General features: G+C 42.9%; 2 protein-coding genes across 3 annotated transcripts in view; one reads left to right on the forward strand and one right to left on the reverse strand.

Moving 5' to 3' along the window:
- The first annotated feature begins 5,502 nt into the window (after nucleotides 1-5,502).
- Nucleotides 5,503-26,204, forward strand: part of LOC306919451 (uncharacterized protein) — a 55,641-nt gene continuing 34,939 nt past the window's right edge. The window contains exons 1-3 of one of the 2 annotated variants that reach the window (XM_079532230.1): nucleotides 5,503-5,890; nucleotides 7,923-8,192; nucleotides 8,558-8,827. In XM_079532230.1, coding sequence (XP_079388356.1) covers nucleotides 5,593-5,890; nucleotides 7,923-8,192; nucleotides 8,558-8,827 — 838 coding nt within the window. In that variant the 5' untranslated portion in view covers nucleotides 5,503-5,592. The remainder of the gene's footprint in view (nucleotides 5,891-7,922; nucleotides 8,193-8,557; nucleotides 8,828-26,204) is intronic. The other variant, XM_079532231.1, reaches the window with a different exon arrangement.
- Nucleotides 17,809-21,460, reverse strand: LOC306919340 (uncharacterized protein). Its single transcript, XM_079532135.1, has 6 exons — nucleotides 20,421-21,460; nucleotides 20,162-20,302; nucleotides 19,450-19,568; nucleotides 19,055-19,276; nucleotides 18,398-18,963; nucleotides 17,809-18,274 (listed from the first exon to the last, which is right to left on the reverse strand). Exons 1-6 carry the CDS (start codon nucleotides 20,599-20,601, stop codon nucleotides 17,998-18,000), a joined length of 1,506 nt encoding a protein of 501 aa, XP_079388261.1. The 5' UTR covers nucleotides 20,602-21,460; the 3' UTR covers nucleotides 17,809-17,997.

The raw sequence follows: 26,204 nt of genomic DNA on the forward strand, positions 1-26,204 counted from the left end.
CTCCTCTTGAGGCTTTGTCTGCAGGATTCTGGGTGGTATGAATGTACCTCCACTGTGTGACATCTGATGTTCTTCGGATGGCAGAAATCCTGTTTGCCACAAAAGTGTGAAATCTCTTGTCTTCATTTCTGATGTATTTTAGGACTGAAGTGCTGGCAGTCCGGATTTCTCAAGGCAACGCTGCATTTCTGCTCTGAGCATAGTGTCGATACGAACGGAAAGAACAGCTGCAGTGAGTTCTAATCGTGGAATGGTGACATGTTTTAGTGGGGCCACTCTGGCTTTGCCAAGCATGAAAGAAACATGAGACCTGTTGCTGTTGTTCCATATCTTCAGATAGGTCACATTGCCATATCCACTTTCACTGGCATCAGCGAAGTGATGTAACTGCCCACGGGTGGACTCTCCAAAATCTGCCGGTTTGAGGCACCTTTCAACTTCAAATGCCCTCACTCTTTCCAGTTCTCCCAACCACTTTGTCCACTGCTGTTGGAGAATTGGGTGAATCTCATCGTCCCATCCATAGTTCCTCCTACACATATCTTGCAGTATGAGCTTGGCTGGAAGAGTGAGTGGGGCAAGAAAACCCAACGGGTCGTAGATAGAGCGGACCATGGATAATATCCCACGTTGAGTATGAGGCTGTTCTTTGAGTGCCAACTTGAACTTGAAAGTGTCTGTCTCGACACACCACTGAAGTCCAAGGGCTCTCTTGACTGGCAGCTGGTCTCGGTCTAAATCGAATTAATTCAGATTCTTGGATCATTCTTCCTCTGGAATGGATAGCAGCACTCCACGATCGTTGCTAATCCATTTTGTCAAATGGAAGCCTCCTTTTTGACACACATCTGTCAAATCCTTGACCATTTGAACCGCCTCCTCCTCTGATGGCAAGCTCTTAAGACAGTCGTCCATGTAGAAGTTTCTTTTGACTGTGTCAATTACATCAGCAGGGAAACTGTTGTGGTTGTCTTCTGCTGTCTTTCTGAGTGCATAGCAAGCACAGCTAGGAGAAGACACTGCCCCGAACAGATGCACAGTCATTCTATAATCTACTAGTTCTTGGGATACGTCGCCGCCAGGCCACCACAAGAACCGAAGAATATCCTTCTGTGCCACATTGACTTGATGGAACATTGCTTTAACATCAGTCATTAAAGCTACAGGTTATTGTTCTGTTCATGCAATGTTTTGCTGATTGTGAAAAAAAAGGAAAAAAAAGAGAAAAGAAAAGAGAAATGTGAAACGTGATATTTTGTTCATTGTTGATGCTATGCTGTTTTTGTTTGTTCAGTTGAAAAGTGAGAAGTCCTAACTGCATTTATAATTTTGTTTTGTTTACAAGAGAAAACAAGTTGAAAAGGGGAGAGGTCATATGGAATATATGTATGCTGCTGCACCTTTAAGGGAACGCTACGACACTGCCGTAAAGCAGATCGTACAGGACCTGTCGTGATATATATATCTACCGGTACAAGCTACTGCTGTTGTTGTTACTACTTGTTACCTGCCTAAAGCGTACAGTAAACTACTACTACTAGTACTTGTACACGTGTGTGGTCATTGAGAGTCATTGGAACACATTACAGGCTCTTGCCGGAATCGTGTGAGGACTCCTAACAGAGTGCTGGTGAGGTATGGGCCTTGTAGAAGCTCCTTGTTGAGAGATTTTCCTCTGTACTCTGCTCCACAGTCAAATACCACACGCAGAGTTCTTTTCTTGGGATGATACACTCCATGGTGTGGAATGTACCACACTTTTCCATCTGAACGTTCCACTTCATGTTCAGGTACAAGTTCAGCATATCCTTTGCTGATTACATCATCCAGAAAGTTGGTGTACTCTCTGTGGAACTTTTCATCTCTCCCAAACCTCCTCTTCAAGTATGCGTTGCCTAGCAACACACTGATTGTTGGGTAGAGAGATTTATTTCTTCTTAAAGGGGAGATCCAAGGTGTAATGTCCATCTTGAAGCTTGCAGGAATCAGCCATAATTTCCATGAACTTCATATCATCCCTTGACATTTCTTCTTTGTCTTCTGATGACTTCTCATTAAAATCATGGTTGTACTGATTGTGCAACAACTCCTCCAGATGTGTTATGGAGGTCCTGTTAACAGTAACACTCTAGCTCTGCTCACTGTAGCCGGAAAGGGGACCATTAATTACCCACCCCAATAGGGTCTTAATGGCATATGGCCCATTGCCACGACTGTTCACAACTTCCCACGGTTCAAGCAGTTTAGAGGCATTGGTACCTATCAATATAGCTCAACATTGGCTTGAATGCGTGGAAGAACAACCCCATTCAAATATGGCCACTTAGCCAGCTCCTCTTCTTTAATGATGTTACTGGTGGTTACAGGCATTTGAGTGTAAACCTTGGGCAGGTCATAGAACTGTTCTCCAGTGAGGCTTCAGATTTCCAGGCCAGTCAGCATATAGCTGGAGACAATGTTTTTTGTTGCACACCTTGCAAATCAAACGTACAACACAAAATGTGCTTAAATGTCCAACATGAAGGCAGCCCAAACAGATTCCTTTTTGCTTTATAAAGGTAACCTTGTCCCTGTGTGACTTCTTCTCCATCTTTGTGGGATTCTGAATGTCCCCAAAGACTGGGTCAGACACAATTTTAATGAAAGTCACAATATCTGTGAATTGGGGTCTGCGATAGTGTCTTTCCATTATCCCACACGCAGAGACTCTCCAAATCTCTCTAAGCTTGTAAGGAAGCTTTGAAATCACCGTTTTCATGTTGGCCGGCATGTCAAGTTCCCTCATATACTGTACCGTCTCCATGGCATTACAACACGGGCGAAGGAAGAGTGAATACGCTTGAAGGGATTTCAGATCTTCAGATTTCAACAGCGGCCAGTTGAGTACCTTCTCCATGTATGCTGCCGTGATCTTGTACTCATCTCCGAAGTGTTGCTCAAGGAGGTATTTTGCCATGTCATAGCCTCTGTCTGGCTCCATGTGTTGACAGCTGCGTACAAGCTCGTTGGGCTGACCCTTGGTGTACCTTTCCAAGTAGTACAGACAATCACCTTTGTTGCTTGTGTTTCTCTCCATGCAGTGTACAAAGGCCCTGACAAAGGTTCTGTATCGTAGAGGATCCCCGTCAAAACATGGAATCTCTCTGGGTGGCAGTAAGTGAGAGGTTTGCTGTTCCATTAGCAAAGCCGTAATGTCATTTTGTTTTTGTAGCAAGTTGCATACAGTTGAGGTTTCATTGGGTTGAGGAGAAAAGACAGTCTGTGTCATTGGAGTGTTCAGGTGAGTAGTGTGGCTCTTGTACTGTGCTGCATTCAAAGGTACAGATAGTGGTGGTTGTGTTTGAATGAGTGCTTGCTGCTGTGGGGGTTGTGAACTGAGTGCTTGCTGCTGTTGTATGAGTGGTTGTTGTGTAGCTGGTTCATATTTTCTGGCATGGGGATTGAATGTGACTGAAGGTTATTTTGGCTTTGCCCCTTTCCTATTTCCTAAGTATGAGTCCATTCCATCAGATGGTGCCTGTGAAGGGGTTTGGTGACTGGGGGATTGTAGCACTGCTATTTTGGCATTAGCAGCTGCCAGTTGTGCCTCCAGTTCCAGTCTTTCCTTCTTCTTTCTTAGCATTTCTCTTTTTTGTAACATTTCCCTTTGCAGCATTTCTTCCTCTTCCTCAATGGCATGCTTTTATTTTAATGCTGCAGCATGTATGGCAAGGGCAGCTCTCTCTGCCTCTGCCTGCTTGCAAGCCGATGAGGTGCTGGACCTGCTTGTTCCAGACCTGGTGTGACTTTTATGAGTGGATTTTGTGCTTTCAACATTTGAAATGCTGTCATTGGGATTGATTTCAACATCATCATCACTTTGCACAGTTTGTGTATTTGTCCAGTCATTCACATCCTCAATAAAGTCATGGACATTGATCATTTTGGCCTTGAACCATATGTCATGTTTCTCATTTTCTTCAGGAGGGATTAATGGCAAGAGTGCATTTTGTGCCTCTCTTGCGTCCTTGCAGAGGTTGAGATATTTCATGAATACATTTTGCACTTCCTGTTTGCATCCTCCTCCACTTTGCATTAATTCTCCAATAGTTTTCTGCAAGTTGGATGCCTTGTTTAATTTAGATTTTCTCTCCTTTTGTAGTGAGTCAATTTTCTCAGCTAAGGCCTTTGGTGTTAATTTCACCTTGCGTTTTGTGGTAACCTGTGATTCAACCTGTGGTTCAACCTGTGAGCACCTTGACCTGTGGTGGTCACATTGGACTGTGTTTCAGCCTCTGTGGACTGTTTTTCACCCTCTGATGGTTCAACCATTGCATCACCATTTGAGCACGTAACGTGCGCTTCAGCCACTGGGGGCTATTGTGCCACGTTTGGCTCAGTTGGACCCAGAACACCATTATCTGAATCCATTATTGCAATTAAACCAACAGTGTCAAAATATAAAAACAGTACCTTGTTATTTCACAGTAAAAACCCACAGTTATTCATCACAGTTACAACCATCACATTAAAACCTTAAGACCTTATAAAAAAAGGAGTTGAAAACCATAAAACCACCAATGCATTGGATTTCACCAATCGCTTTTGTTTTGTTCTTCTCTCTTTCTCAAAGTACCTTTTGTGTGCACACGTTTTTTGTATATGGTCATATAGGTTAACCAGCTGGTAGCGCGCTACGTTACCTTTCTGTGCACAGAGGACCGGCCCAATTCAAACTAGGCTAGGCGTCCCAATGCCACGATCAAGCACCGGGGAGTTGTGCTGCTCCAAGCGCTGCGAGGAGGGCTGGCAGCGCGGCTGTCCGCTCACCGGGATGTTCTGGCGGGCAGTGGCTGCGCTGCAGTGCTGGCTGCTGGTCCGAGCGCTGCGAGGCGGGCCGGCCGGCTGGCTGCTGGTCCGTACGCGTGTCCTCGCGGTGCCTCCGAGCCGAGGCGAGGGTCCTCGCTCACGCCGGATATGTCAATCCATTTATTGAGCAAATCCACATTTGCAGCAGTAGTATTCAAACTTAAATAAACTGTAATAAACAACAAACTGAACCATCGACCACGCACGGTCGAAAACTGTCGTCTTCCCCTGTCACACCTGAGTGCCATCACAGTGACCGGTAATAAGGGTTTCCATGACAACCACCCACCATTCTGACTGACTGATTGCCATGACGTCATGATATAAGAAGGACACATCATTTGGTCATTAGTTCCTTTAAATAAATAAAACAAAATAAACAAAAAGCATTTTGGCTCCAACAATCAATCTATCTATCTATCTATCTATCTATCTATCTATCTATCTATCTATCTATCTATCTATCTATCTATCTATCTATCTATCTATCTACTGTATCTATCTATCTATCTGTGGCAGTTACACACCTCCACCACCAGGGGGCGAAAGGCATTAAGACAACAGTGCCTGGATTCTTTATTGCGCATGCGTGAAAACTTTGACCCGGTCGGAAGTACTTGTTTGCATCACGTGGCCACGCTAGTTATTCACGGTAATGTTGTTGTCGTGCCTCTCGGGAATTGTTGATGTTTGTGCCTTTATTACACATTCTATATTACAGTAGGAACAGAAAGCTTGGTGGAAATGTCTCCCAAAGGTGAAAAGCGTCAAATGGAGTCTGTACGGCTGAAGATAAATGAACAGCTAGCGTCGGTGGGAGAGGAGATATTGTTTGTTGTGGACAAACAGCAGCGTGGCGCTGCTGATGTTTGTAGTGTGGAGCTTAGCGTCAGAGTGTTTGTGTTGGAGCGCCTCAGCGCGGTGGGAGAGTTCATGGTCAACCTCTTCCAGAGAGAGATGGAGACACTAGAAACTCTGCTGGAGACACAAAACAAACGGTTGGACATTGATTTTGTTATGGACATCGATCTACACACTGCAGGTTAGTAGACTCTGAACAACACCAGCTTAGCTACAAGTAGCATTAAGCTAGCTGAACTGAACTACATTTACCAGTAGTTATACTAGCCCTGAAACATGTTGTTCATACGCCATATCCAACAGAAAAAAGGTGCAAAGAGGAATTGTAATTCAACGAAAAAATATGTATGCATATTATGTTACACAAAAGTCCACTTGAATAATCAAACTGAAAAGGTCAAATTAATAGCTCCACAATAACAATAATAATTCGTATGCTAGTAAGTAGGTAAGAAATAAATCCATTGTTCTCAAAAGGCATGTCAAGAGACCTTAAACAGGCTACCCCACTTCCTCTCCCACTGATCCTTTCAAAATAAAATACAAGTTACAATTCACTGTTCCAGACTCACTGCAGAGGAGCTTTTACTTTGAAGGGGAGAAATTATAAAGGAAGTGCAAAGGGGCTCACTAAATTGACATGACATACTAAGTTTCTAATTAGAGGTGGAGGCTTCTATTAATCCAAATTATAACTATCTTTTCCAAAACAATATTTGATATATATGAAAATAAACATTATGAAAGAAGTGAACAAATAAATAAAACAAAAATGGCGCCAACACATGTCATGACACAACTGAAGCCAGTTTTACGCAATCGCTACATTTACATGGAAAACGTGTACATAAACATTCAGATTTCAAACAAAGTCCTCACCACATGTGCCACAGGTGTTAGAAATTTGCTGGTATTAGGGGCACGGTGGCACAGTTGGTAGTGCTGTCGCCTCACAGCTAGAAGGTCCTGGGTTCGATTCCCGCTAGGGGCGCTGTGGGTGCTGGCGGCGTGTTTCCCCCTCCGCGTCATCAGTGCCCATACCCGAGGCGGGGTTTGCGAAAGGGCCTTTCTGTGTGGAGTTTGCATGTTCTCCCTTGCATGTTCTCCCTGTGTCTCCTAGGGTAGGTACCCTCACAAAAACATGCAGTAATCCTGGTCTCTAAACTGCCTCCCCCTGGCCAGCCGGGGCGCCTGATGGAGGGGTAAGGAACTGGTTGGAATAACGTGTTCCTTCCACGTGTTCCATTCACAGTTGCACACCGGGAACACACTCGCCTATTTGTTTGTATTGGCAGAGCGGTCAGCGTGCCTATATCGAACACACCCAGTGCCACACTCCTCCCGACCGATAGGGGCGCGTAGTTGAAAGCCAATGGCAAAAAACCCCAGCTTGGATAAAAATACCTTTTTATTACACAACGCGGGATGCAGCAATGCTAATCGCTGTACCAGTACATTTCTAACACCCGTGGCACATGTGAGTACTTTATATTTGAAATCTGAATGTTTATGTACACGTTTGCTCTGTAAATGTAGCGATCGTGTAAAACAGGCGGAAGTTAAGCCATGACGCTCGTGAAGTACGAGCGTCATGTGAACCATGGCTATAGTTATACTAGCCCTAGAATGTCTGTGATCATACATAAATTACATATATTCCTGTATACACAGCCATACATCGGATGCCTCCGCTCCCAGTGAGCAAGGAGACATAAATGTGCTCCACGCTCCGGACAATATGTGTAGTTTCACAACCATGTAAAAGTTCTAAGGGCGAGGGGTCCGGAATGACAGCTGGACTTCCCTTTATGACAGTCACTCGCAGGGCAGGGTTTTCTGCTGCAGCCTAGGCTCCAGAGTCGGAGGCACGGCGTGCAGAGTGCCTTTTTAAATCCATTCTCTGCAGCTGTAAGAAATTAATTAATATCAAACCGAAAGAGCGCGTATTACATTCTAAAAGACAAGTGTAGGTTACATTAATGAAAAACACATCGGTGCCACAAATGACGGCTACATCGGTGAGACCGATGTTGGGCTCTACTCACAACGCCTTGCTCTGTGAGGCATTGTGAAGAGACTCGAGACATTTTTAAAACGATGGTTATCCTGACAAAACAAATAGGAGAATAAATGTCATCTTTGAGTTGACAAAAGCACTTTGAGTTGCGCTGCTGATGCTACCTTCACTCTCCTCCTTCTGTCTGTGTGTAAAGAGGTTTCATCTGAATATGAGGAGAGGAGATCCAGTCTGGTCCAGGAGGAACCACAGCCTCCACAACATCAGGAGAGAAGATCCAGTCTGGTCCAGGAGGAACCACACCCTCCACAGATTAAAGAGGAACAACAGGAGAGGAGTTCCAGTCTGGTCCAGGAGGAACCACACCCTCCACAGATTAAAGAGGAACAACAGGAGAGGAGATCCAGTCTGGTCCAGGAGGAACCACAACCTCCACAGATTAAAGATGAACAGGAAGATGAGACTGGTGAGTCAACTTTGACATTACTACGTAGGAATATGTGGTGCAAGACTCTCTCAGGTAAAACAAATGTATGTAATGTAATTATATTAGTGTTATTCTAACAAGACTAAAGGGTCATTCAGCAACTGTAACGATAAATATATAATTTGGTAACTCATGGTCCCCCAAAAGACAGACAGACAGACAGACAGACACACAGCAACGCCTTGCTCTGTGAGGCATTGTGAAGAGACTCGAGACATTTTTAAAACAATGGTTATCCTGACAAAACAAATAGGAGAATAAATGTCATCTTTGAGTTGACAAAAGCACTTTGAGTTGCTCTGCTGATGCTACCTTCGCTCTCCTCCTTCTGTCTGTGTGTAAAGAGGTTTCATCTGAATATGAGGAGAGGAGATCCAGTCTGGTCCAGGAGGAACCACAACCTCCACAACATCAGGAGAGAAGATCCAGTCTGGTCCAGGAGGAACCACACCCTCCACAGATTAAAGAGGAACAACAGGAGAGGAGTTCCAGTCTGGTCCAGGAGGAACCACACCCTCCACAGATTAAAGAGGAACAACAGGAGAGGAGATCCAGTCTGGTCCAGGAGGAACCACAACCTCCACAGATTAAAGATGAACAGGAAGATGAGACTGGTGAGTCAACTTTGACATTACTACGTAGGAATATGTGGTGGTAAAACAAATGTATGTAATGTAATTATATTAGTGTTATTCTAACAAGACTAAAGGGTCATTCAGCAACTGTAACGATAAATATATAATTTGGTAACTCATGGTCCCCCAAAAGACAGACAGACAGACACACAGCATGTTGTTTCCGCTCGTGCTGCTACAAAAGTATAGTTTTATACTTAAAGTATAAGTTTGAACCCATAATCATGTATAGATCATGTAAGATTTTTGGCATAAATGGTGAGGAAAAAAGAAAGAAGAAATAACTTGTGTGTGCGTGAGACCATTTAAAGCACGAGACATGGTACGTGCACCACTGGACCACTCAAAGGGTTAAGTGATCTGTCCAGGAAGGTTCTAATCATCAATCAGCACCAGACACAGTGGTGGATTCTTGAGCCACAATGGTTCTGTAGGCTCCACCTGGGCAACGGTGGTTCTTTAGGCTCCACCTGGGCAAACATGGTGCTGCAGGCTCCACCTGGGCAACGGTGGTGCTGCAGGCTCCACCTGGGCAACGGTGGTACTGCAGGCTCCACCTGGGCAACGGTGGTGCTGCAGGCTCCACATGGGCAACGGTGGTTCTGTAGGCTCCACCTGGGCAACGGTGGTGCTGCAGAGTCCACATGGGCAACGGTGGTTCTGTAGGCTCCACCTGGGCAACGGTGGTACTGCAGAGTCCACATGGGCAACGGTGGTGCTACAGAGTCCACATGGGCAACGGTGGTACTGCAGGCTCTACCTGGGCAACGGTGGTACTGCAGGCTCCACCTGGGCAACGGTGGTGCTGCAGGCTCCACCTGGGCAACGGTGGTGCTGTAGGCTCCGCTTGCAGCTTGAATGGCCCTCCTAAAGGCCTCACCGTGGGGTTGTTGGGCTTCCTCCTCACGGAAGACACAGGCTGGGGCGCCAACCCATACTGCTCCCGGGTGCCGTCCACATTCCGGCTATCACCCGTCTCTCCGGTGGTCACCAGATTATTCCTGGTTGTTCAGTAAACCCTTTTTGAATGATAAGTACAAGTTGTTTCTACTGGTGATTTCCACAGAGCACCACAGGGAGAGGTCTACAGTATCTAGAGAGATGGCCTCCAAAAGACATTCAACAGTGTCAGAGGAACAGCCAGAGGTGGACCAGAGACGTGGACTGTTTGATGCGAAGATGCAACCTTTAGTAAAGTTGTACCGTATAGGTATGTGCTGTTTTGTTACTTACATAAAGGGATATTTCACTTTCAAAATAATTGTGGGTAATGTTATCGTCTACTCAGGCTTTTTGTGAACACTTTGGACAGTTTTGAATTTGCTCAATACAGTATTTAGATATTTTATATTCATTTTTATCAGACAAGCCCATTGTAACTTCAAACTCCATTTTAACCATCGTAGATACACAGAAAACACCCATCCCTGGTTCTAGTGACTGATATTGTCCTTCCTTAGAGAGGGACAGCCATAGCTGAATGGGTAGAGAGCCCGTCTAGGAAACAGAATGTACCACAGTGATGTTGTTAGGTCTGCAGTGGGTCCCAGGACCCACGGGTGGGAGTCCTAATATAAATGGTATTTTTTGAGAAATTGTAATTGTTTGATATTATTGCATTCATACAAATGTAGTCAAGGTAGTCAAGTTCCTTAAGGGAAATGAGGTCCTAATTTTGTATATCATTACTTCAAAATTGATCAAATCAATGGTATACAATACTAGCTCCTCGATCAGATAAAACGTCATGTTTTCTGACGCGACTTCTTTAACATAGTGAATAAATGCTTTGAAAAACCCCTCTTGTATATGAAACCAAATTCACACGATAAATCAAATACTGAATTGCATTTTTATAATGAATTGCGTTTTCATAGTACTTTTCCAAGTGGTCAAAGCACTTTACAATTCATTCATACATTGGGAGGTGAAGCGGCGAACAGTCGACGCCAGGGTCCTCACTTCCCACATTCAGACACCAATGGTGGCGAGCTTACACCAACCAACTCATTGGAGGCAATGTAGGGTTCAGTGTCTTGCCCAAGGACACTTCAACATGTGGACAGGAGGAGCCGGGATTCGAACCGCCGACCCAGGGATCATTGGATGACCTGCTCTACCTCCTGAACCACAGCCGCCCACGATGAGTTCCAAACCTGTATTTAGATTGTAAGGTTTTTCACATAACAATAAACACAGCAAACGGGCACATCGTGAAATAATTCCCCTGGGGCATGAGCCGAAGAGAATTATCCACGCGCGTTGTTTGGCTGATAAAAATTGGGATTGCGCGTGCCGTTGCTTATTCGGTAAAGGCATGCGAATAAAGCAAGGGCGCATAGATCCCAATCTATCAGACACACAACTATAGCTCCGCTTAAATCAAAACCACATTGCAAGGAAAATTAAAACAAGAAGGAAAAGGGGAAAGAAAGATTACAAATAGTTTGTTTAAACTTCAAGAGAAAAGCTGGTGCACAGGGTTGTTGGTGAGCTAAGATAAATGAGAATAATGACACTGACTTCGCTGATGACATCGCGCTTATCAGTCAATCATTGGAGTCATTCAGTCAATCAAGAGCTCAGGCTCTCCTTCAGTCTCTTGAGCAGGCCTCCAACTGTGTTGGTCTTTATCTCAACGAGACGAAAACTGAATACGTAAATATATGCAAATCCAACAATAACCACATTATAAAAACACTTAACAACACTCCTCTGAAACAGGTTGATGACTACAAGTATTTGGGTTCATATATATCTTTCAAACTAGGAAGGGTATGGCCTGGTCAGCCTGCAATGACATGCATAAGATCTGGTCATCCCAGCTTAGTTACTTAAGATGTTAAGTAAAAATATTTAGGACGACCGTTGAGCCGATTCTACTCTATGGCTCCGAGACATGGACACGTTCAAAGAAACGGTTGGATGGCACTTACACCCGCCTTCTAATGAGAGCGCAAAATCTGTCTTGGAAGAGCCACCCATCGACTAATCTAATATACGGCAACCTTCCCCGTGTTTCTTCACTAGTCCGATCCAGAAGAACACAGTTTGCCGGCCACTGCTACAGAGCTGACAATGAGGTTATATCTTCCCTTCTTCTCTGGAGTCCTGCCTCAAAGCAGACCAGAGATAGAAAACTGTCGTTCCCTGATGTCATCGCTAGGGACACAGGCATCAGTAAGCAGGAACTGGGGATGGCAATGAAGGACCGGAAAGTCTACCGTGATATTGTGAAATCCACGATCTCGACTGCGGTCGAAAAATGATGATGTTTTTCTCTCATCTTGACAGACATGCTCACTCATTTGTAATGACACATATCAGTAGGTAGAACATGATTTCATGTTCAGGATATTTTTAGGGCAGCCGCCCTACACATGCTGTCAGTGGTGCGTGCGTGTTTGTAGTATATGGGGAGCCAACGCATTTATATCCATTTCTGTGTGCATATCGATTTTAGCGTGGCGACGCAAAATCTCTCCGGAAGTTCATTCCTTGGTCAACTCAGGGGGTTCGTGCCAATCTCTCGCTCTCTCTCATTCCCTGGTTAAGCATTTCAAACCCCGTTTCCTGGCCTGGGGTCTGAAAAGGTTGATGTTGAAAACCTAATTGTTTACACAGCCTGTAAACAGTGGTGGTCCGTGTGATAATTCAGGGGGGGATTCCATAGGAGATAGCTAACCCCCCTCCCCCCTGTGGTTTTGCGCATCCTGATTATACCCACTCAGGAAGGCTGGTGGGGTTGCATTGGTTAAACTCTTGCTTCATGACATTCCACTGTTCAACACAACTGGCATAATATTCATTTCAGCATCTCAGGGCATCAGGCTACACAAATCATGCATCAACTAAAGATTGAGACCTGGAGTCACCGCTACACACTATGATATGTATGACATGTTTGTTGAAACTTCCATCAACCTGTTTGAGTTTGTGCCAATTATGTTTTTCAGTTATCTTTTCTTTTTTCGTGTAGTGTTATTTTGTCATATAACTAAAAATACATCGCATGGATGCACCTGGGACGTATCCTCAGTGATGTATCTTGAGGTCAACAGGGTTTCGGGTCTACCATCATCATACCCCTCACTCAGGCGACCCAGCCGGGGTTGATCAAATCTTATGTCTTATGTCCCAGTAGCTACCCTCGATCAGTCCATCAGGGAATGAGAAAGGCCATACAATCCGTTGCTCCGGAACTACTCTGCCGGGACTGGGAGAACCAAATTCTGGCGTGTGGAAGGACTAGGCTCTGTGGGTTAACTCCTGTCCGGGCCCCTCCTACGTCTCGCCAGGTCCACTCCTGCTCTCACCAGGCCCAGGACCTGTGCGTTGCACCAGACTCCCAGCACCAGGCACTTCATTCAGGAGTGGTGGATTATAATGGCCCTCCTAAAGGCCTCACTAAGGTTTGTTGGGCTTCCTCCTCAGGGAGGACACAGGCTGGGGCGCTAACCCGTACTGCTCACCCAGGTGCCGTCTACATTCCGGCTGTCATCCGTCTCTCCAAACTATACCCGGTTGTCACATAGTCTATTCCTATGAGTCACTATAAATAGAATACCTCAGACTCCCAGCACCAGGCACTTCATTCAGGAGTGGTGGATTATATATCATAAACTTCTGTTGAACACTTGTTACTTAATTGTAACTATTCAAATGCAACATTATATTCAATACAAACAAAATATGCAAGACAATTACAAGAATGACTAATCTTTACTTGGACAAGTGAGTAAATGTTCTTGTCCAAATGTGGCTCAAATGTCAAGCCCTGAAAACTATCTGTGATGATGTTCCTCCAAAAATGAAAAGTTCAAACATTAAATGTTTTTCTCTCTTTGTGTCTTTTTTCTAGCCGCCCCGCACCTCCCTGTGTGTAAAGAGGAAGTTGTCACTGAACAACCAGATAGGAGCTCCAGTCTGGTCCAGGAGGAACCACAACCTCCACAGATTAATGACGAACAAGAGGAGCTACTTCAAAGACCAATGGAGGCTGATGGGTCAACGTTGACATTACAAGCAGTGAAAAGTGAAGATGATCATGATGATGAAAACAGAGAGACAGAGCCTGTAGCCGGCACCTCAACCGAACACATGAAAACACAAGCTGATGTAGAGGACTGTGGAACATCACAACCAACTAGTGACGACCAGCTCCTCTCTTCACACTGTTCTGAATCTGACACTGAAGACAGTGATGAGTGGCAGGAGACCAGTGAAGGTCAGTCAACTTTAAACACACTGAAATCACACAAGAAACAACATGTGGAAGGACAAAGATTGTCGTTGAGCAGCAAGCTGTCCAAGGACCTGCAATCTTCAAAACAAACTCACTCCATGAGGAGCCACACAGGGAAGAAACGCTTTAGTTGTACAGACTGTGGCAAATGTTTTAATCGTAAGGCAAGTCTGACGAAGCACACAATGACTCATACAGGGGAAAAGCCCTTCACTTGTACAGTTTGTGGTAAAGGCTTTATTCAGAATGGTGATCTAAAAACACACATGAGGACTCATACAGGGGAAAAGCCCTTTACTTGTAACGTGTGTGGTAAAGGCTGTCTTAACATCGGTAATCTAAAAACACACATGATGACTCATACAGGGGAAAAGCCATTTACTTGTAACGTGTGTGGTAAAGGCTGTACACAAAGTAGTGTTCTAAAAACACACATGAGGACTCATACAGGGGAAAAGCCCTTTACTTGTAACGTCTGTGGTAAAGGCTTTGCTCAGAGTGGTCATCTAAAATCACACATGAGGACTCATACAGGGGAAAAGCCCTTCACTTGTACAGTTTGTGGTAAAGGCTTTATTCAGAATCGTGATCTAAAAACACACATGAGGACTCATACAGGGGAAAAGCCCTTTACTTGTAACGTGTGTGGTAAAGGCTGTCTTCACACCGGTAATCTAAAATCACACATGAGGACTCATACAGGGGAAAAGCCCTTTACTTGTAATGTCTGTGGTAAAGGCTTTGCTCAGAGTTGTGATCTAAAAACACACATGAGGACTCATACAGGGGAAAAGCCCTTTACTTGTAACGTGTGTGGTAAAGGCTTTGCTAGGAGTGGTCATCTAAAAAGACACATGAGGACTCATGAAAGGGCAAAGCCCATAGACACATGAGGACTCATACAGGAAACCCTTTAGTTGCAGTTGGTGCCAAATGCTTGGGTCAAAATGCACATCTGAGGATAATGAGGAGGAATCATACAGGGAAGAAGTGGTTAGTTGTAATAGTAATAAATGCACATTTTCCCCATGAACCCATTTGAGTTGACACATGATATAACATCATTCATTCTATTCCAGGATGACAATGACAGTTAGATACTAAAGCAGTGGAATCGCATAATCTGACAATAGAGCGTCACAGTCATTTCCCCATAGACATTTCATAAAGTATTTATTTAAAGACCTTTTAAGCCTCGGAAAAAGCCAACTTAGATTGTGACAAATCATGACAATGACAACAAATGTTGGGCCGGACAAATAATTAGAAATAAGAAAAACTCAAAGTGTTACCCTCCCCTTTTTTTCTTCTAATTTGTTTGGCCCAATTATTTTTAATTTATTGTTATTATTTGTCACGATCCGAATTTAAAGACCACCACAATTTAGTTTCTTGTTATATTTTTGTATGTAAAACCTATATAAACATGGCAGAGAGTTTTTGTCTCTGGTAGATTATTTCTCTATGGTAACACTGTTTAATTATACCGTTGGATGTTTCAGACGTTATACCTTTATACGTTTGAAAACTCAAAACAATTCAATAGCAACAGAAAGTTTGGCATTGGCAGAGAGTTGTCACATTTGTTGTGGGTGTATCCCACACATACTAGCATGTTCATTGTCAGCTTGTAGATTCATAAACCAAGTGTGATGCTATGTTAACACATTTTCCTGCACATTGTGAGCTTTTAGATTTGTTTCTTCAGTATTGTTTCTTTCCGTTTTCTTTTTTTTCCAGGATTTGGAAGTGGTTAAATGTGTCGTTTTATAAATATTGAACCAATGGTAAAAGCTTGTGACTAAATAAACAACTATTTTGCGTCCGTTTGAATGAAGGTTATTTTATATTCTGCAAACTGCTACAGTTTTTCTCATTTTTATTTCATTTTTTTATTTAACCTGTACTACCTATACTCAAGGTATTATTATTTTAATTACATCCATTATTATTATTTTGTTATTGTTATAATTATTTGGGGTCAAGTCCGATGGGGCAAAGATCCCTTATTGTTCGTACAGATCCTGCCATTTTCACAGTTTTGACACGAAATTCTGCAATATGGAAAGAGGGTCGTGGGTAGGGATGGGTACCGAACCTCATGACCAAGCAGGAACCGATAACAACATGCTGGGGAACCGGGTACCCATCCATAAAAGATCAATTTCGGTTCTCCCTATCGGCTCCCACAGACGCACGCCGCAGCCACGCACAATTTATTTATTCATTTATTTGCATCAGCAACGCAGATCGGCTGAGGCTTCCAAAACTTGCAGTTCTGGCTTAACTGTGCAGTCGTTTTTTGCAAAACTTGCCAATATGTGACCAGATTTGATCGAAGGACTGCCATTGGATTTTTTTCATTTTTGTTTTTATCATGTCATATGAAAGCAGGGAATCATAGCTTCAAATTGACATATTGGTTGTGCAGTTTGACCCACTAGTTTTTGAGATATGGCTTATAGAGTAATGTCTTGCAGAGATACAGCAATCTGAGAATTTGGTCTTCAAAGATGCAGTTCCACGGTCAGTGGCATTTGGGGGCGCTGTTTCCTCTTCATTGCTAAAATGAGGTACTCTACCCCCCCAGGCGGGGGCAGTATTGAGTCGAAAACAAGAGTGAAGCTATAGTTATTAATTCTGGGTCAGGGTATAGTAAGGAAATGAGCCTTTATAAAATTGTCAAATTCAAAAAAGTAGTAGGCCTATACTATAAATTACCCAATTGATTTACTTAAGTTAAAGTACTACTACCCTATTCATACTAATGCATATAAGGTTGAAGTGGTTAATGTATGTTTTATAATAATTATCAAAATCTACAAAGTAACTATAGTAACTGGAAAATGTCAATGTTTTAGCACCTATATTATGTTATTGGGGTAGATTCAAATAGTAGTCAAAGTTGAATACATAATGCAGTTACCACAGTTTTTATTAAACGTCCCTTTGTTCTCAATAGAGGGGAACAAAAACAAAGATACACAGCGTATTTGTAGCTTTGAATCTGTGTAGGTGAAGTTGAAACCAGTTCATCTTTGTAGCTCTGTAGCTTTGTGTCTTTTGCAACAGCTATACAAACGCTTACATTGACAGAATGGTAGACAGCATCTTTGCATCTGCCTGGCCTGGACTGTTAGCCGTTAGCTCCTGCCGCTAGCCGAATAGTACTAAGCCCGTTTTCAGCTAAATGCGGAAATGTCCAGGCTAAATAACTTATCGACGGGAGTCGTGTTAATATTATTTACTCGTCAATGTCATGTTCACTCCAAATAAACAAGTATTATGCACTTGATGCGGAGAGCCATCTTATAGAAGAGTTGCGATATTGAGGGGGCAGAAAACAGCCCGGTCACGTGGTTCATGTACTTGCACGAGCCCATAGACTGCAATGCATTCCGTAAACTTCCGGTTGTCCCTATTTGAGGCCTTCAAATAGGGACAAAGAAGGTTATGTAGAAGAGCCGCCATTGACTGACAAGACTAACAGACAGACTGGCCCCATGAAGTAAACGGAGTTTGCGTAACTCTGATGAAGTAAAGCTTCATTCACGTTAATCATAATAGCATAATAATAATATCCGTTTCTCAAACAAATCTGAGAAATCCCAACGGCAAATATTCGGTAAAACAGTGACCCCTATTGTTCCAACAAAACAAGCAAGGATGAAGAGGCCTTAATGTTTATTAAATAAACATTTTTGTAATGTACTTAGACTAGTATTTAAGGTAGAAATACATAACGTGACTCAGGCCATTGACCTTATATATATATACACACACAATATATACAATAATTACACCAGGAATAATTAATAAAAAATCAAATCACAGCAAACATTACAATCCACACAGCAAACAACACAGCAAACAATTCCTGGTATAACATCCTATTAACATCCTATTACAATCTGGCTGGTGTCTTTGACTTTGTTGGGCGTGATGGTGGGCTGGGTGGTGGCTTAGGACATGTTGTGTCTTTGGCATAGTCCTCACAATACTCTCGGATGTGTTTGTACAGATAGGCCTGCCTCTCTCTGTCCAGTCCTGCTGGTTGTAGAGTGGGAAATCCATGCTTTGGTGGCAGGACGTTGACGTCACGAAGCAGTTGGAACTTCACCTCTTCTTCATCGTTGTGTCGTTTCTTGGCAAACACTATGCCAGGCTTGTTGGCATCAAAGCTGCATGTGATGAAATATTAAATTATGTAAGTAGTGGTTGTTATAGGGTTGAAACACAAGTTTTTATATAATTGAAAAGTGTCAATAAATACATACAAATGTTTAAATATAAAATAAACCCACCGGAAATGCTGGTACTGTTTGATGTGCTCCAGTGGGCGGAAGTATGGTTGGAGGAATTTCTGCCAGTCATAGCAGTGCACCATCACACGGCCATCCTCTGTTCCAACCAGCTGTGCGATGTTGGGCTTTGAGCTGTTGTTCACCATTGCAGCGATGTCAGCCAGGTTGTGGGCGTCTGACTTATGGAAGATCTTCTTGAACTGACCGAAGTAGCAGTCAGGAGCAAATTTTGTGTGACCTACAATCAAAAAGTGGAGCCCGAGTTGATGATGCAGTTTGTGTATCGTGCGCCAGGCACAATACCACAAGACAAACTTGTTTTTATTCTGGCCACAGCAGTTGTCACAGTGAAGATCCACGTCCGTCTCTCCCAGCCCATAATTACAGAAGAAGTGGTGTACATAGCTAATGACTGAATTGCTCCCTTTGCCACATGTCATGCCTTCATCTACAAGGTAGTTGACCTGTTCTGGTATCCCTTCACAGCATATACCAAAAATTCCACACTTGCGTGGAGTTTTGAAAAATATCTCTCCTGGCTGGTGATGGCGATGTGGATACAAGATCTGTAAGAAAATAGCAAATTAGGCTGTTATTATTTTTTGTATTTTCAGACTGACAAATCTGTTTTATCTTTTTTCTTTTAATTGAGTTTACCTGTTGAGCAAAGTCAAAGGAATAGTGCATCTTGAAGTCCCTGCTTGCAGGTGGAACAGGGCCGTTCAGCAGATGCAGATCCTGATCTGTGCAAATCTCTTTGCAGTCTCTGCGCATGCAGTTGTATAGGTCTCGCTCGCCCTTAACCAGGGACAAGTGCTCAAGCTGTACATTAAGTGTGTCACGTTTCTCTTCCTCTGCCAGACCGTTACTTCGGTAAACCTGTACAAAAGGGAAAATAAAAAAACAGCACAAGCATAGTGGATTGTTATCCACATGTAATTACTCTTCTATCTCCATCACAATTCCACTAGTACTGTAACCACAAGGACCCTAGAATTCATATTTGTGATCTTGAATCATTTTGACCATTCATAATGATTTACATACTGTACCTTGTAGTTGTTCTTTTGACACTGCCAACATAAGTCTGACATAGGCTTGGTACACTTTATGTCTGGCAGAAACGTCTTCCAGATGTATCTGAATGAGCTAAGAGACAAAACACGGGCATCTGGAAAAAAAGGACAGATTACATTACATTACATTTAAAAACCATGTACTGCTACATTCAGAGCCAATCAGGCAAAACAGTCGACCAAACGTTCATAGGAGAGCTAACCTGTAGGGGAACTAGCCTTTGCCCAAATAAACGACTAGGAAGAATATCTAAGCACACACACGCACTGAAGCACACAGCATGCAAGAAAGAGCAAGAGCGACACCGTGAAAAGAGGTGCTCGCATTCATAACACAGCAAACCTTTAACCTTGGTCGTGGGCTACAGTGAGATCCTACTCGCCGCCACCCACACGGCCAGTCGGCTGATATACCACTAGGCTCCCCTTGGTGTCCGGATAGCAGCAGTGCAGCACTCACCACAGTGGGGGAAAAGAACAACAAGCATAAAATTAGTATAAAGAAAACCCAGCTCAAAGTAACAGAACAGAAATGGCTCGAACAAAAACAATAAACTTAAACTAAACTAAACAAATCATAACAGTCATGGTGCGCACACACGCACACACACACACACACACTTTGTTTATTTTCACATAGCATCCACCCCTAGTGTTTACATCATAACATGCTTTCTTTTTAACCTACCAGGCTCATATTTCTTTGATGTCTCCTGGTATTTACGCCAAACTTCTGCCCTGGTGGTACTAGAGGAGAGGACTTCTCCAGAAAAGTTTTTCTGGTTTGCTTGGCGCCCTGGCAAAACCACAGCATACTCTGCAGCATAACCTGATTGATTGAAGTATTTATTAACAGATTGGAAAATTACAGTACATTTCAAGCGCAACTCAATACAAAGACTGTTATTGTGGACGACACCATAAAGCATTACACTTGTTTACAATACCTCTTATGAAGGATATGACCCGCTGAATGTCATTTGGCTGCAGATAGCGCTTCTGTCGAGGTTTCTTCACAGAGCGTGGCACAAATCCATAGTCTCTGAACTGCTTGTGGATAGCAATGAGTGTTTTCTCTGCCAAGCTAGAATGAAAACATTTAACATTTAAAATGTATGTGGTCATCATGCATGTATGATGAATGTATGTAGTCTAATGTATAATGTAATGTATGTAGAATCAGAATATAATTGTAATTAATATACAATGAAATATCATATAGGCTACATGAAATTAGCTATAGCAAATCTACAAGCTTACCAATGCATAAACATGTACGTTGTCCTGCAGATTTTTATGTCATTGACGATGTATTCTGTCCATGGAGCCTTCCGTTTGGTTGGCGTTTTTTTGTTGTTACTAGTCATCTCTGTTGTTCTTATGTGAGTATCATAATGTCCCATAATCAGCATGTCTCTCATGTCTGCCGCCAACATGGATATCTGCTGACGTCTGTCATATACATCTAATGGATCCAACTTTAGCATACACGACTGTGCGGAATCGTTCTCTTTATCTGCCCGGCGCTTTGTGCATCTACACATGAAGTTTCGGATTTTATTGAGTTCATTGTCTCTAATAGGATGGACAACCTCGTTGGCTAATGTCTCCTCGTGGATATTTTCCTCCACTGTGACAATGTTACAGTCTGTGTCATCATTTTCAAATACACGAACATCGTCGATATCACCTGGCAAACTGGATTCTTCGTCCGAGTCATCTTCCTCCGTCAGACTTCCAACATCACCGTCATCCATATCTAAAAACTCCTCGAGCTCCTTGTCCAATTCTAGTTGATGGCTTGGTCTCAAACCTTCTGCCCTCAACATGTTAAGTAGAGTACAAATTCTTTTAGCGATAAAATCGCGTCTAGCAGCAGGGTCCATCGTGTTCTTTTCGTTTTCTGCTTCCATGTTCATTAAACGCCACACACACAGGCAGCTGTTTCTGTCGCTGAAATAAGGAACAATAAGGAAGTAAAACACAGCCAGAGCCAATCACAGGCGCCTGCGTCATACGGAATTAGCCAATCTCAGGCCGTCACTCAACATTTCACAAAAACAAAGAAGAAGAAATGCGGAAGTGTTTCAACATTTCCCCTTATACCAACGAAGAAGAAACGTAATGTTTTTTATGAATTAAACTGATATAACAACATAACGTGGCAAATAATTGTTTATTTGGAATGTACTTTGGCTGGTATTTAAGGTAAATATAACGCGACTCACTTTTATAAGTAATTTACCGCGGACATGCCGCATTTACCGCAATACATTGGCTTTAGTAATGCAGTTAGCTTATAATATTAGCACATTTAAGCTAACGGCTGGAGGACTACGGATAATCCGGTCAATAAAATCATTACACTTAAACATTAATACAATTATGTCATGTTTACATGCCGAGTTAAGCTCTGACATCTATTTCAGACCTGCGCTAACATTACATGAATAATAATATAGCTTCAGATCATTTTAGACAGAAAAATAAAAAAGGAAAAATAAAATAGTTTTTCAGCTGTCCTGAACAGTTGCCACCCCCGCGATGGCAGTCTCTATATCGCGTGGGGTCACATATGGTAGAGGGCTATGCTACTTTAAACGGTGAGGCCCACAACCATTGGCCAAAGGGTGGCGCTATAGCAGTCACGTGAAAATTTGAATATAAAAAAGGTATAGCTCATGAATCTGACAGTCAGCGGACTCCCTCTTTACCAAGCGTTTCCACCTTGCAGGTTCTGCCTCGCGTAGAACATACACGCCCGTTTAATCTAACGTGATGATGTTCATGGTCGCTGTCGGGACACCTTACTAACATGTTACAAATGGACAGATCTACAAGCTAACAGCGCATCGGTTGCGCACCGCGTTACAACTTGTAGATCAGCTTATTTTGGCAAGCAAGCCCCTATCCGATGGATCCACTGGTTGATAAAGTAGCAATCTGTAGGATCTCCTTTTTTCACGTATAATGAGAAATAAGTTAATTTATTTAAATTTGACCTCAAGACTAAAGGCTAATACAACTTGGCAAGAATATTATGAAAGCCATTTTTATTGAACATTTGCTCACTCACTCACCTTTGCAGATGTAGTGTTTCGCAGGTAGCGGGGATTGAACCCCAGTCTCCCACTCGCCAGAACGACACACAACCTGTCGTGCCAACAGGGCTGAGCCCGATTGGCAGGGCTGTTGTGGGCCGGGTCTTGATATCTTTCATCAGAGCTTATGATTATTATTTGATTAATATCATATCACTATCGTATGTCGGAATGACTGGGGAAATGGATCAAATCTGGACACACGACACAGCTATAATTTCTTTGTCAAGTCCACTGATGCGTTCTTGTGATGATATGTTGTCATGAAATATTAAATGATTCACGGGACATTTGGAGTTACCGAGGAATGCATGTCTGGCGTTCATGTTGTGATCAATATACAGTAGCCTACAGCAGTGTTTCCCAACCTTTTTTGTCCCGGGGCACACTTTTCATAGCCTAAAAATCTCGGGGCACACCTAGATATACGGGGGGTGTGCATGTGTGTATGTATATATATATATATATATATATATATATATATATATATATATATATATATAGTAAAACGTCTTTGATACCAAACACATTATAGTTTTGACAGAGTAAAACTTCTTTGAACCCAATATACTTTTAAAAACACACATGACAGCACTCATCAAATAACTTTAAAGAGAAAGAAAGGGACAGAGACAGTGCCTCAGTTTCATCAATTTATTTTTGAAAACTCAATATACAAAATATAGCACACACACATGTTCAATTTGTCAATGCAAAGTAATACTTCTAAATAAAAAAAGGAGTTGTAAAAACAAGAACAAAAATATTTTTGGGGGGAAATAAATTGCAAATCTGTCCTCGAGAGTTTCCAGATGCTCAGAAATGACCCGACACAAGACACGATTGGTTTTGTATCCAGCGTTGCTGCAAGGAAACATGTCCAGCTTGCCCTTGCCTGCAGCCTGCTGCCAGATGGCGAGTTTGTTCCGAAATGAGTTCAGTTTGGTCGTGCTTGTAAGAATATTCTCATTTCGCCCTTACATTTTCCTGTCCAGTTCATTCAGATGGACAAAAATATCCGCCATGTATGCTAGTCTTGCACACCAGTACTCATTTGCAAACAGTTCGGCATATTTGGATTGCTCAGCGGACAGAAAGCACTTTAATTCCTCCCTCAGTTCATATACACGCGACAAAACTTTTCCCCTGGAAAGCCATCGAACTTCGGTGTGCAACAGCAGAGTTATATGTTCCGCCTCCATTTCCTCGCACAGTGTGGCGAACAGCCGGCTTTTCAGTGGTCTTGCTTTAATAAAGTTAACGACGCTTACTGCATCATCCAACACAACTGACAGGTCTTTTGGTAAAGTCTTTGCAACCAGCGCCTCACGGTGTAAAAAACAGTGTGTAGCCATGACGTCAGGATTAATCTCTTTCACTCGCCTAACAAATCTCTTGTATCGCCCGGTCATAGCTGCCGCTCCATCAGTGCACACACTGACACAGTCTTCCCAGGTTAAATTCCATTTCTCCAAATATTCCGATACACCTGGACACATCAAACGGCACAGTAAAGTACCGCGGTACACAGGTTGGGAAACACTGGCCTACAGTATAGCCCTATTGGCCCCACAGCCGATCAGCCTAAGTATTAAGCCATGCTCTGCAAGCCAGCTCTCCTCCAAAGGTGAGATATGAGCAGGCTGCCTCGTTGGGAACAGATGCACGACCATTTTGTCGTGGTATTTATATAAGTCACACATTCAACAAGCTTTGAACTGAGCAGATTGGGCAGATTGGTCAAAACATCTTTAAAACGGCCACATTTTGCATTTATTTCACCATAGTAAATGCTACTTTCATGGACTGAAGAGGGCAGTTTTTTATAGACGGGTAAAGGGGCAGTGGCTGAAGCCTATGCACGTGCCTGCCTTTTCTTAACGGTCACCAGTGGACCTAGAATACAGTGTTTTGGGGGTCTTCTCCTGGCTGGCAGGCCGGCCGGCCGGAGGATTGACATTAAAGATGTGGATTGATCCATCATGACATGCTGTGGTCTCACTCTTTCTACCAACACCTCTTAGTGCGGCGACACATTCCCATGATGACAGTCTGTTAAGATGTGATCTTTATTGTCTGTATATATGTAAATGATAAACCCTTATTCTGAAGTGCCACACCGGAAGTACCGGATATGCCTGTTACCCAATGTGTATATAATGACGCTGCTAATAAAGATGCTTGAGTTATTATGGTCACGAGCTGAATGTAAGTGCTGAGTCCTCATTCTTTTCCTCCGTTATGTTTGTTTAGTCCGACTAGCTCCAGGCTATCTAGACTCTTCCTTATCGCTGTAATGGCAGCTCTGCTAACACAGTCTATACAGAGTATCTGGTATTTTTGTAACCTCCAAAGGAAAAACTAAAAACAAGAACAAATTGTATTATGAGACCATCACTGCGTCAAATGTAATTCAACATTTTTTAAATTTTACAGAAAATATACAATATTCAAAATTGGCCAAATCGTCACCTATCTAAGAAAGGATTAGAAATTAATTTTCACAAGTTATTAAGGGGCCAAGCTAAATGGACTATGGTCCCTTATTGTAGTTGTCTGTTTTTAAGGGGCCGTGCCCGAAGTGCCTGGCCCCTTAAAAACATTTCTGGCTTAACCGTGAAGTCGGTTTTCGTGAAACTTGGCAATATGGTAGAGGGGTATGCTAAACGGTGAGAACGCAAAGCCCACGGCCATTGGCAAAAAGGGTGGCGCTATAGCACTCAATAAAAAATGCAAAATTTGAACAGGTATAGCTCCGTTTGACCGTCAACAATAAAACTTGGATAGACATATGCGTCTCCTCGTGTCGAACATCTTTCGTGTTCTGACTCTTGACCTCTGACCCTGGCTAATGCTGCATTCACATGGAATCAGTCAAGCAGTAGATGGCAAACCGTAAGTAATTTTAGTGGACGGGAGCAGGACGGTAAACGAAACAGGACGTCACGGCAGCCTGGCAGCCAGATCAGGTGACGGTAGCGGCAGACGGCATCAATGTTAAAATATTTAATCTTTTTACCGTGCCGTCCAGCAGGTTTTGCCGTCTACCGCTTGCCCGATTCCATGTGAATGCAGCATTAGATCACCCACTATTTTGAATTATACATATTTTCTTATGTCAGCGCTCCAGGCCAAACCATGCAGTTGTTTTTCACGAAATGTGGGATTATGTTAGAGGGCTATGTCACCCTGCTTAGACACAAAGCCCACAACCATTGGACAAAGGGTGGCACTGTAGTACTCGATTGAAAATCAGGCATAGCTCATGAACCACCAGCTGATGAACCACCAGTAATAATTGCTAGGTAATTAGTACTAATTCATAGATAATATTTTAGACTACCTGATGTTGGTGTCCAGTTATCGGTGGTGGACAAAGTAGCCTACGTATGCTCAAGTATTCCTTTTAATGACAAATTAGTGACATTACAAAGTACTTTTTCCAATTAATAGCAATGCATCATGGATTCAAATTGTCAAAAGTGTGCAAATAGCTTATCTGTCTGTCTGTCTGTCTGTCTGTCTGTCTGTCTGTCTGTCTGTTGTCACAGGCCCTGTAGTTGGCCTACTAGGGCCTGTGTGTATTCCTATAGGCCTAGGTCTTTGCTTCCCACAGGTCCTGAGCAATTG

Source organism: Electrona antarctica (genome assembly GCF_951216825.1).
Source record: "Electrona antarctica genome assembly, contig: scaffold_25, whole genome shotgun sequence".
Classification (NCBI taxonomy): Eukaryota; Metazoa; Chordata; class Actinopteri; order Myctophiformes; family Myctophidae; genus Electrona; species Electrona antarctica.